Below are 12414 nucleotides of genomic sequence, written 5' to 3'. Positions count from 1 at the left end.
CTCTGCAGTTTTTATTTTTTGCGCTATAAACAAAAAAAGAGCGACAAATTTTGAAAAAAACACAATATTTTGTACTTTTCGCTATAATAAATATCCCCATTTTTTTCTAAAAAAGCAAATTTTTTCTCAGTTTAGGTCGATATGTATTCTTCTACAATAAAAATTGCAATAAGCATATATTGATTGGTCTGCACAAAAGTTATAGCGTCTACAAAATAGGGGATAGATTTATAGCATTTTTATTATTATTTTTTTTTTTACTAGTAATGGCGGCGATCTGCGATTTTTATCGGGGCTGCGACATTATGGCGGACACATTGGACAATTTTGACACATTTTTGGGACAATTGTCATTTATACAGCGATCCGTGCTATATAAATGCACTTACTGTAAAAATGTCACTGGCAGGGAAGGGGTTAACATTAGGGGGTGATCAAGGTGTTAACTGTGTTCCCTAGTGTGTGTTTCTAACTGAAGGGGGAGGGGACTGACTAGAGGAAGTGACGGATCGTGGTTCTTAGCTAATAGGAACTCAGGATCTGTCACTCCTCACAGAACAGAACGGGGATTTGTGTGTTTACACACACACGTCCCTGTTCTGCCTCTCGTGCCAGCGATCGCTCGTGGCCGGCGGTCATCACGACTGTCGGCCACGAGCATCAGCACCCTCACTCCTGAACCATAGCTACGACGGCTTGCGGGATTGTGCTGACCTGCCGCAGTAAAATGACGGCGGCTGGTCGGCAAGCGGTTAAAGGATGAGGTGGCAACCCAAGTTACTTAGTGAGCCACAGCCCTGCCTGAATAATGTGTTTCAGGCGGACTGAAACCCGGACACATGATTTGAAAACCCGGACTGTCCGGGTAAATCCTGGACAGGTGATAACCCTAGATGTAGGGGATAGAACCACAGCATGTAACAGGGGGGATGGATATTGGACACCTCCAGAAGTGTTGAATGCTGGCCATTCTGGTGGAAGCTGCAGTACTGGAAGTAGGAGGTAACAGCTCCCTTTTTGCAGGGAACTTGGCTTTATGTATTTGTTATCATTCTGACTGGGCTGTTTTAGATCATTTTATTACTACCATATAATAAATATGAACGAGGCACACGCCAGGGATAAGATTTACACCCCTCACACATGTTGTGTGCTTCTACTTCCAGGAATGATAACCATTCCAGCAGCAGAACTCGGTGACTGAACGCAGTCAGGTGTTCCAGCCAGGCGATTCCTCTACCAACATGGCGGCGAGTCACGTGACATGTCAACCACGGCCGCTATCCCCCTCGCCTATTGGCTACCCGGACGCGACTTTTCCCCAACCAGCATGGCGGCGGCACACTTCCTTGCTCGCCGATTGGAGGACCGGGCCCCTCGCCGTTATCTGATTGGCTCCGTGCCCAGGCCGGCCAGGATGACTTCCGGTGGAGCTGTGGAGTACGGCGCTGTCATTTAACGAGGAAGAGGCGACTGGAGGAAACGAGCACTCCTCCCCCACCTCCCTGTTTTACCTTTACAGACGGGACCGGAACCGGATGAAAAGAGCCCCCCCCCGGAGGAGTGGTGAAGGCTGACCTTTGACCTCCATCTCCAGCAAGGGTGTGGCCCCCTCTTCTTGAGACTGACAGGGGCCCCAAGGGGCACATGTGCCAATTATCTGCCTGTGGCCTCCCACTGAGCCCCATTCTGATTCGTCCCCTCCATACAAGCTCTGCCCATTCACTGCTCTGCTCTATAGTGACCATATCCTCCATGTATATGGCTTTATTCTGAAGTCTACCCCTCCTCAGTGGATGTGCCCCCCCCCCCCCATTCACTCCTATCTATAGATCTGACATCCCCCTCACATCAACACCCCATTGGGGGTAACACGGGCCCCCAAGACTTGTAGGGGGCCAATAATCTGCCCTTTGTGCACATCGGCCCCGTTTGCATTTTATTCTTAACCCCGGCAGCCTTCCTCATCTATTACCCCCCCCCCCCCCCCATTTTATTTTATATATAGATACATTGTATATATAGATCAGACATTCATAATCAATCTTGCATGCCAATCTCCCCTCCAGCACACCGTCCCCCTCAATAGATCAGACCGTAATCAATTCTCCATGCCAGTCTCCCACACCCCTCTATAGCTCCCCATGCCCTGCCTGGGCTGACACCGGGTGGCCCCCCCCTGGGGAGGGGGTGGTGTTCATGCCAACATTTTATCAGATTTTGTTTTGATTCAGATGGGATAAGTCATCAGACTACCATCCGCCACTGTCAGTGCGATTTGTGCCATTTTTATCTATTGCTGGTCCAGAAAAAGGGGTGTGGGGGTCACAGCTGGCAGGTGGTCTGAAATGAACAGCGGAAGTGACGGTGGCATCAAGTGACCCGGGAGGAGAGACGAGAAGCAAAACCATGGTAAGTTTATTTAATGATAATGTGTTTTGGGGGAGAGGGTGGAGGGGGGTCTGTGTGATTGGATGGGGAGCGATCTGGAACAGAATTTTAGAAGCTGCTTACAAATAACTAGCTGGATCTCCTTATTTAAAGGGTTAGTTCACTTGTACAAAAGTAAAATGTAAAGGTGAACTAACATTTTACACCCTCCCCACTCCCTATCCCAGCTGTGTTTGCCTCCAGGGTTGCCAAGCTATCCTCACCCCCGTAGCTGGTCCAGTGGTTGGGGGATTTAAAATCCCTGCTCTTTTCCGGGACAAACCATATCGTTTCTGATTGGTCAGCACTGTCACAGAAAGGAAAATTACGGAAAGTATTTAAAGCGGAGTTCCAACCAAAAATGGAACTTCTGCTTTAAGGGAAGGTGACCCCTGGCGTGTCATTTTTTTTTTTTTTGGCGGGGAGCGGAAACCCTCTAAAAAGAGGGTTCCAGCTCCCACTTCCTCCCGCGGGTTCTGCGGAGCCGGAAGTCAGTTCACCTCTCTCTCCCCCCCCCCCCCCCCACTCTCAGCAATCATCTGGCACATGTCACAGGTCCCAGATGATTGCCAGGCCAGTCATAGCGCGGCGCGTGCCCGGCTGTGAAGCGACCACAATGACAATGCCGGCGCCGCAGAGAGGAGGGGGAGACGAGCAGGGCTTTGTTCCCCTGCGTCGCTGGACCCTGGGACAGGTAAGTGCCCGATTATTGAAAGTCAGCAGCTTTTTTAATTTTTTTTTTTTTTAAGCGGAACTCCGCTTTAATACAATTTTCCGTTTTAGTCTCCAAACGCCCATGTTACAGGTCTGCAGGCTCCAGTCATCGTCTCTAGTATGTCTGAAGTCTTGGACGGTTTTCTGTTGTATACAGAATATTATGTGCTGCCCTTTTGCAGCTGTCGGGGGGCACATTTGTGGCCCACTACACCTTGTAAGCGGCTGTCTAGAGTGTGACTTAGGTGAGTCTGCTGGGGCTGCTGATGTTGCATTCAAGATAGCGGCATCCAAGAGCAGTCTTAGGCTACTTTCACACTGGGGGGGGAGCGTTAGCGGTAAAGCGCCGCTAATTTTACCGCTGTTATAGCAGCGCTTTTCAGCCGCTAACGGGGCGCTTTTAACCCCCCACTAGTAGCCGAGTAAAGGGTTAAAAGCGCCCACAAAATGCTGCTGCCGAAGTGCTTTGCAGGCGCTTTGGCAGCAGTGCCCATTGATTTACAATGGCAGGGGAGGTGGAGGAGCGGTGTATACACCGCCCGAAAGATGCTGCTTGCAGGACTTTTTCGAACGTCCTGCAAGCGCACCGCTCTAGTGTGAAAGCCCTCTGGCTATCACTCTGGGGCTGCAGGGGAGGCGTTTTTTAGGTGCTATTTTTACCCCCAAAACACCTAAAAAACGCCCCAGTGTGAAAGGGGTCTTAAGGTTCTTGGATAATTGGATAACTACACCAGGGTGGCTTTTACAGGTAAACAACTTGCATAAAATACATCACTGCACGTATAATAGGATTTATAAAAGGGTCTCCTAAAAGTGTATCTGAACTTTTTTTTTTTTTTGTGTCCGTTCCCCCGATGGGGAGATTTCCCTCCTCTCTTTGACCTGGTGACCATTGTCAGTGGAACAAAAAGTGGAAATCCAAAACAAGAATATAGTGGAAATCTTCCAATGTGGTGGAACCTGTCCTGGTTACAACTATCCAAGAGGGAATTTACTCTGGATTTAGTTTGTGTCTTTGGAAGTAAAGAGATTCTTCCCTGGTGGGACGTGGGCAACAATGCAAACCTGACAGGGGTTGCAGTCATTCCTTGCTTCATCAAAAACTTTTGGTTTTGGAGAAGGGAAGGGTTAATCCCGTGCCAGGTAATTTTATGCTCTATATCACTGGGCAAATTTCCCTTCACTTCCTGTTCATAAGACACAAAGGGGTTTATTTACTAAAGCTGCAGAGTGCAAAATCGGGCTCACTTCTGCAAAGAAAACCAATCTGCTTCCCGGTTTTATTGCCAAAACTTAATTGAACAAGCTGAGCTTAGAAGCAGATTGGTTTCTATGCAGATGTGAGCCGGATTTTGCAGCTTTAGTAAATAAACCCCAAAGTAAGTCCCCTCTTAGACAGTCATCTTTGGAACAGATGTCCCCATTGAAAGGTTCCTCCTTGCCTCTTGTCCTGGAACAACGTTTATTTTTTAATTTTTTTTCCTTACTTTTGAAGCCTTTGAAAATTTCAGGTATGCTCTCATATGAGAAGCATGTGAACTTTCCTTAATTACATGCCTCAGGGCTTGGGCCTAAGCAACCAATCATTGTGTAGGGGAGAAGGTCATTATTTCAGTGAAAAATTATACTGAGACCAACACTGAGCTTAAAGCCCCTTTCACACAGGCCATATCCGGTTTTGCTCAGCATGGGATTTGACCACTGATCCCCTGCTGAGCTTAGCGAATCGGCCGGAGTACAGGTCCGCTCTGCTTATGCACAGTGGGCATGGACACAGCCTGCTCTGCTCCATGGGCAGCCAAATGTAAACGGACTTGTGTCCGTTACACCTGACTGCCCTCCGAGTGAGCCAGAGGGTAACGGATCCCCTTCCGTATATTTTTTTTTTTTTTTTGCCGGATTGGACCTGGAGGTAAATGGACACAAGTCTGTTTACACATGGTGCTCTATAGAGGATAATGGAGGGTCAGATTGGGTCCAACTGTCCATTTTGCAGCCAGACCTCTCATGTGAAAAGGGCCTATAGTGACAGGTTCTCTTTAACAGCCTTCCGCCCGCCGTATAGACAAATTGCAGCGGGCGGGATCCCCTCTCGTTCTGGGACAACGTCATATGACGTCGCCCAGTCTCATCGTGATCATGCTACCGCCGATCTTGGTAAAAAGAGCCGATGACGTGGCTCTTTAGCCATATGATCAGCTTTGCCCAATCACATGTAAACACAGAAGTGTCGTTAATCGGCTCTCCTCTCCTCACACTGACTGACAGAGTGTGTGGAGAGGAGAGTCGATCAGTGGCATCTTCTCACAGGGGAGACCTGTACTGATCATCGGGCCGCTAATTATCAGTGCTGCCCCATCAGTGATACAAGTTGGTGCCGCCTATCAGTGAAGAAGAAAAATTACTTATTTACAAAATTTTCTGACAGACTATTTTTTATTAGCAAAAATTATTATTATTGGACCTTGTGCCCTTTCAGTTACTAGTGGAGCCTTGCTACATCCCTCATACTGCCTGGTGCACATTATTTGGAGGAACTAGTATGTGTAAACCCTCTTTAATGCCATTTATGATCAATAACTTTTATTGTACCCCTTTGCTGGGTATACCATTTCAACAGTATTTTTCATGCCTTTCTGGATAATGTGTTGAAAAATAGTTAAACCTTTAAAAAATATCCACCATGGTGCTGTTATAGGTCTGGGAGGGATAGGTTCTCTTTATATTTGCTATCTGAATGGTTGAAAGAGTTGTTACAACCTTCAGCATGGATGATTCATGCAGGAAATGAGTAAATACTACACCTTGTTGTAAGCACGACTAATCTCTACATAGACCATTGGAGGAACATTTTAGGAGGATGTAGCTGCCTACTTATTCATTAGATAGAAATAATGGGGCTGATTTACTAAAGGACTTGAGAATGTTTGCAGAATAAATGGTGTGAAGTTTCACTTCAAGTGATTGTAAGGGTACGTTTTTTTTTTTTTTTTTTTTTTTTTTTTTTTTTTTTTTATAACAAACATCATACTTGCCTCCACAGTGCAGCTCGTTTTTCAGAGTGGCCTCGAACCTGCTCTTCTGGGGTCCCTCGGCAACTCCAGCGGCTCCTCCCCACATCAGATAACCCCCTGGGAGAATCGCGCTCCCGAGTCCAGCATTCGACGTCTATAGAGGCCGAATGCAGGACTCGAGCCCGCGTCATTGGATTTGATTGACAGCACCGGTAGCTGATGGCTGTCAGTGGAAGCCAATGAAGAGCCAGGAGCCCATAGAGAGAAAGACAGCGCGTCCCCACTGACTGAATGAAGGGGTTCAGGTAAGTAAAATGGGGGGGCTGGGGGGCCGGTGAACGCCAGGTGTTTTTTCACCTTAATGCATAGGATGCATTAAGGTGAAAAAACACGAACCATTACAACCCCTTTCAGTTATCTAATCATGTGACATGAAAATGTACTTATTTCATCTGCACATGATTGGAAAAATTGAATAGTCACAGTTGTGTAAACGTTCTTGAATCCTTTATTAAATCAGCCTTGATGTCTATATGAGTTGGTATAAATATAGACACACCTGTGTGCTGCCAAAATCACATGCAATTTGTGTATGTTGTACACTGTTTATTGAGCAGTCTTCATTTGAGACAGCCTGTGAGCAGAAGGTCTAAAAAGAACCGATCCAAGGTCAGAATTTAGGTATGCCATATGAAATGGCACGACTCCATCCAAAAGTTGGAACTTTAGAACAACTGTTTTTAAAGCTTTCACTTTCTTTATTGAGGAGGGGGTATTTCTCCCAATTTCTCATTATGTGAGCAAAGAGAAATCTCCCAAATTGGGACACTTTTCGATGATGTTCTAACTTAGGGGGGGAAATTGTCACTGGAGTTGGGCTTCAAGCTGGCCACTGATTTAAAGTGGTGGTAAGGCTGGGTTCACACTGCTGCGGTGCGGGAACGCAGCGAATTTACTGCGGGTTCCCGCATCGCACCAACTCGCACGGCAGTTCACACTGCCATATGCGAACTGCTGGGGAGTGTCATACAATGTTAATGACACCCCCAGTTCAGCCCGCATATCGCACTGCGAACTGACAATTCGGACATTTTAGGATCGCACAGGTGTGAACACCCATGCGATCAGATTCTGGTCCGAACAAAAAAAAGGGTCCTGTGCGAGTTTGGACCGAATGCGGTGCGATATCAGCCATACTATCTGTATGGCTGATATCGCACAGCACAGACATCGCATGTGATGTGAACAGCAGTGCGCTGCGAATCACATACGATGTCTGCCACCGCAGCAGTGTGAACCCAGCCTTAAGGCGGAAGGTTTTTAATCTTAATGCATTAAGATAAAAGCCTTCTGTGTCCATCAGCCCCTTTAATACCTACCTGAGGTCTCTCTTGATCCAGCGATATCCACAAGTGTCTCAGCCGCCTGGGCCTCTCTCCTTATTAGCTAAGACACAGCAGCGGCACCATTGGTGTCAATCAAAGTCAGTTAGCCAATGAGTAGAGAGAGAGGGCGGGGCCAAACCACAGCTCCCTGTCTGAATGGATACACGGAGCTGTGGCTTGGCTCGGGTGCCCTTTGAAGACAATTGAATGTGAACATGAGACCAACTGTTTGTTTTTTTTTTTTTTTGGTCCCTACCATTGCCCAGAGTTTTGCTGAATCCAAATAATTTGCTTAGTCAAGATTTCATTATTGAGGGAATCTTACCATGATAGAAATACATGGGCTGCGCTTCCCACTATTATATATAAAAAAAAAAAAAAGCTAGTGGCCTATTTTTGGACTTGTACTTGCAGTCACTTACCTGCAGCAAGCATGTTGTGGGTCATTTGTTCAGAAAGCATTGGAGCCAGTGATTCAGCTTGACCGCCGGCTAGCTGTCATTCCAAGGAGATAAGTGATGGTAACCTTTGGGAAGGGGTGGTTTGACAGGAGAGTTATGGGTACCTTTTTTTCAGATTTTCCACTCTTCAGTTATGGTAAGTAACCCCCGCCAGGTCCAATTAAAGATATATATTTCTCTCTACAAACCCTTGTTAAAATGTCAGGTTTTTGTGATGTAAAAAAAAAAAAAAAAAAAAAGAGACAAAGATAAATAATTTCTGAACTTTTTCCACTTTTTTAATGTTACCTATAAACTGTACAACTCAGTTGAACAACAAACTGAAATCTTTTAGGTGGAGGGGAAGTAAAAATAAATTAATATGGTTGCATAAGTGTGCGCACCCTTACACTAATACTTTATTGAAGCACCTTTTGATTTTATTACAGCACTCAGTCTTTTTGGGTATGAGTCTATCAGCATGGAACATCTTGTCTTGGCAATATTTGCCCACTCTTCTTTGCAAAAACTTCAAATCTGTCAGATTGCGAGGACATCTCCTGTGCACAGCCCTCTTCAGATCACCCCACAGGTTTTCAATTGGATTCAGGTCTGGGCTCTGGCTGGGCCATTCCAAAACGTTTATCTTCTTCTGGTGAAGCCATTCCTTTGTTGATTTGGATGTATGTTTTGGGTCATTGTCATGCTAAAAGATGAAGTTCCTCTTCAGGTTCAGCTTTCTAGCAGAAGCCTGAAGGTTTTGTGCCAATATTGACTGGTATTTGGAACTGTTCATAATTCCCTCTACCTTGGCTAAGGCCCCTGTGCCAGCTGAAGAAAAACTGCCCCAAAGCATGATGCTGCCACCACCATGCTTCGCGGTGGGTATGCTGTTCTTTTGGTGATGTGCAGTGTTGTTTTTGCGCAGAACATATCTTTTGGAATTATGGCCAAAAAGTTTAATCTTGGTTTCATCAGACCATAACACATTTTCCCACATGCTTTTGGGAGACTTCAGATGAGTTTTTGTTAACTTTACCCCGGCTTGGATGTTTTTCTTCGTAAGAAAAGGCTTCAGTCTTGCCAATCTACACCATAGATCAGATATATGAAGAATACGAGAGATTGTTGTCACATGTACCACACAGCCAGTACTTGCCAGATATTCCTGCAGCTCCTTTAATGTTGCTGTAGGCCTCTTGGCAGACTCCCTGACCAGTTTTCTTCTCGTTTTTTCATCAATTTTGGAGGGACTTCCAGTTCTTGGTAATGTCACTGTTGTGTCATATTTTCTCCACTTGATGACTGTCTGCACTGTGTTCCATGGTATATGTAATGCCTTTGAAATTCTTGTGTACCCTTCTCCTGACTGATACCTTTTAACAATGAGATCCCTTTGATGCTTTGGAAGATCTCTGCGGACCATGGCTTTTGCTGTAGGATGTGACTAAGAAAATGTCAGGAAAGACCTACTAGAACAGCAGAACTTTATTTGGGGTTAATCAGAGGCACTTTAAATGATGACAGGTGTGTACTGGCTCCTATTTAACATGAGTTTGAATGTTTTTGCTTAATTCTGAACACAGCTACATCCCCAGTATAAGAGGATGTGCACCACAACCACATTATTTTAGTTTTCTATCCCCCCCCCCCCCCCCCCCCCTAAAATATTTCACTTTATTTTTTCAACTGAGTTGTACAGTTTATAGGTCACATTAAAGGTGGAAAAAGTTCTGAATTATATATCTATCTCTCTATATTAGGGGTGCAACGGATCAAAAAACTCACGGTTCGGATCATTTTCGGATCAACAAAAAAAAAATCTCCCCCACTGTAATATCCACAACCTCCCTATTGGCAGGGTATTGGCAGAGCATTGCAGAGTATTGGCACTGCTACCATCCGATCTCTCCCCTCCACTGTACAGATCAGTACACAGAGGGGAGAGAGAAACTGGCGTCATGACATGACGCCAGTTTGTTACAAGTGATCGCTCCGTCATTTGACAGAGCGATCACGTGCTAAACGGCCGCCGCTCCGGAGCTAGGCCGAAGCCGCGGCCTTTCCTATGGCCGAGGCCACAGAGCGCTCCAAGGCCACAGAGCGCTCCGTGGATCGCGGGTGTCCCGTATGGATCAACCTCCGCGGATCGGATCGATGACGATCCCTTGCATATATACATTTTTTTTTTTTTTTTTTTTTTTTACAGAAACCTGACATTTTAACAGGAGTGTGTAGACTTTTTTTATATCCACTATCGTTTTAGTTTTTTCGTAGTGTGTGGGTTTTTTTAATGTATTTTTTAACTTGCCTTCTTTTCATAAGATGATTCATGTTCAAATTGCCCATTGTTTTTCTGTGTGCAGGCGTCAGAAGAGGCCTCGCTGAGAGCCCTGGAGAGTCTTATGACAGAATTCTTTCACACAAGCACCTCCAATGAGCGGAAAAGAGAAATTGGTAAGAGAATCAGTTGGAAGGCATGTGCCATGTTATACAATTCAGATGTATTTTGCAGTGTAAATTTAATTGTGAAGTTGCGGCCATGTGTTAGGATTTGGGTGTCCGCTGTGCTTGGTGATGGAGGGCTGCCGATGTGCCTCAAAAACGCTTTTAGTCTTTTTGTAATGTGGACATTGCCCAAGGGCAGGGTGTAAGAGAAGAGCAGGCCTGGTCAATTGTAGGATTTAGCTTAGCCAAGTTGCCATTTATCTCTGACCTGATCAGACCTGATAATTGGAAATGCCCAGCTGTCCTATTCTTTAGATATCAGGTACTCATTTTGTGCTAAAAGTGTATACAGGAGGTCCCTGAGTTACGAACCTCCAACTTGCGAACGACTCCTACTTACGAACGGGTGGCGGCGTGACGTTCTGTGCGTGCGCGGGCACAGCGGAAAACGTCTGAAAACGACATCTGCGCATGCGCGGCTACTTGACAGAACATCGGAAAACGACGTCTCTGTCGTTCTGCGTCCCTAACCTGTTCATAACTTGGGGATTGCCTGTATTGATCTGTTTTTAAATGGAGTTCTGTTTTTATGCATGTTTTCTACCTAAAGGAGGTCCTACATTAGAAACCACAAAGCTTTGCCCGGTTAGAAGGGGGCATCTTAAAGTGATTGTAAAACAACCCATTCAGTTTAAATTAGAAATGGAAGGCAAAACATTTGTGTATAGGTGTGTGTGTATATATAATATTATTTATTTATTTTTAAAGTACTTTTTTTTTTCCCCCCTTTTGTTTATAAGTGATCGCATTCCCTCTTGTTCTCAGCTGCATAAGAGCTGGGGGAAGGAGAAGCAGCAGCAGCACACTGGCCTTCCCAGTGAATGGCTGTTCAGGGGGATGTGGTCAAGTCGCGTAATAGAAAGCGATTTGATATTCCACCTGATTTGAACAGTTTCTTCTCATTTGCCTAGTAGTTGACCCAAAATAGTGGCTTGACCATTCAATTCACCCCTTTTTTTTTTTTTTTTTTTTTTTTTTTTTTTTTTTTTTTAATACTTATTTATTTTTTTTCTTTTTCTTTTCTATTTTGTTGAAAAAGCTAATCCAAATGTTATTATTGACCAGCTTAAAGAGTAACTGCCACTTTTGTTGAGGGGGAAAAAACATCTTCCTCTGGGTGATCAATGTGGATTTTAACAAACTTTGTAGCGAAGTCCTGCCTGATTCTGCTTTTACAAAAAGCTTTTATGTATCTACTCTGTCCTTGAAAGGCTAATTCATGAATGGGAGTAAAAATATATATATGAACTCCCGTGCTTATGGAGCGATTCAAACGAGGAGAACTACAGCCTCTACCAATAAATCCACCGGAGTGGAAATAGAAGAAAATGAAAAACAGGGGGTAGGCGTGGCGCTGTTCTGATGTAGGGGTATTTTTAAATCCTTTACTAGTGAATTCCTGATATAATAACTGTGCAAATAATGCAAAATAAATGTGCAAATGATCTGAGTGATTATTATTCCTCCTGTGCAGAAACCACAATACTAAAACCAATTATCTGCTGTGATAATGATCATATATAACACCAAACATAAAACATATATGATGTCCTCTGATAAGAAAGTGCTGGTGCAAACCGATTATCTGCTGTGATAGTACTCGTATAACAAGCATAAAACATGTGTAATGTCCTCTGATGAGAAAGTGCTGGTGCACTGAAAAGTCCAAATATCGCAAAAATAAAAATAAATTGACAGGTGCTCTTCAGAAACGCTATTCGGTGCTTCTTAAAGATGCCCCATAAGAAATTCACTCACCGGAATCATTCACCCCACAAGGAGTCATTACGCCTTCACAGTATTTGCCACTGTGTAGTACACGGGAAAATAACTTTTTGGTCCGATTTCAGCTGTTTACTTCCGTGTTTGCGGTGTGGGGCCCAAGATATTCTCCTTGCAGCTGGCCCTTTATTGCTCCCGCAT

The 12414-nt window shown here is 44.8% G+C and overlaps 1 protein-coding gene across 2 annotated transcripts in view; it reads left to right on the top strand.

Moving 5' to 3' along the window:
* Window positions 1–1353: 1353 nt before the first annotated feature.
* The window catches only part of XPO6 (exportin 6), a 96974-nt gene continuing 85913 nt past the window's right edge, over window positions 1354–12414 (top strand). Inside the window, exons 1-3 of one of the 2 annotated variants that reach the window (XM_073636559.1) lie at window positions 1356–1602; window positions 2235–2412; window positions 10350–10440. In XM_073636559.1, the coding sequence (XP_073492660.1) occupies window positions 2410–2412; window positions 10350–10440 (94 nt within the window). In that variant the 5' untranslated portion in view covers window positions 1356–1602; window positions 2235–2409. Of the gene's footprint in view, window positions 2413–10349; window positions 10441–12414 lie in introns of both variants that reach the window. The other variant, XM_073636560.1, reaches the window with a different exon arrangement.

This window comes from Aquarana catesbeiana, linkage group LG06 (assembly GCF_042186555.1).
Source record: "Aquarana catesbeiana isolate 2022-GZ linkage group LG06, ASM4218655v1, whole genome shotgun sequence".
Taxonomy (NCBI): domain Eukaryota; kingdom Metazoa; phylum Chordata; class Amphibia; order Anura; family Ranidae; genus Aquarana; species Aquarana catesbeiana.
Note: the sequence above shows the minus strand (reverse complement) of the source record. Positions and strands in the feature narration are given on the sequence as shown.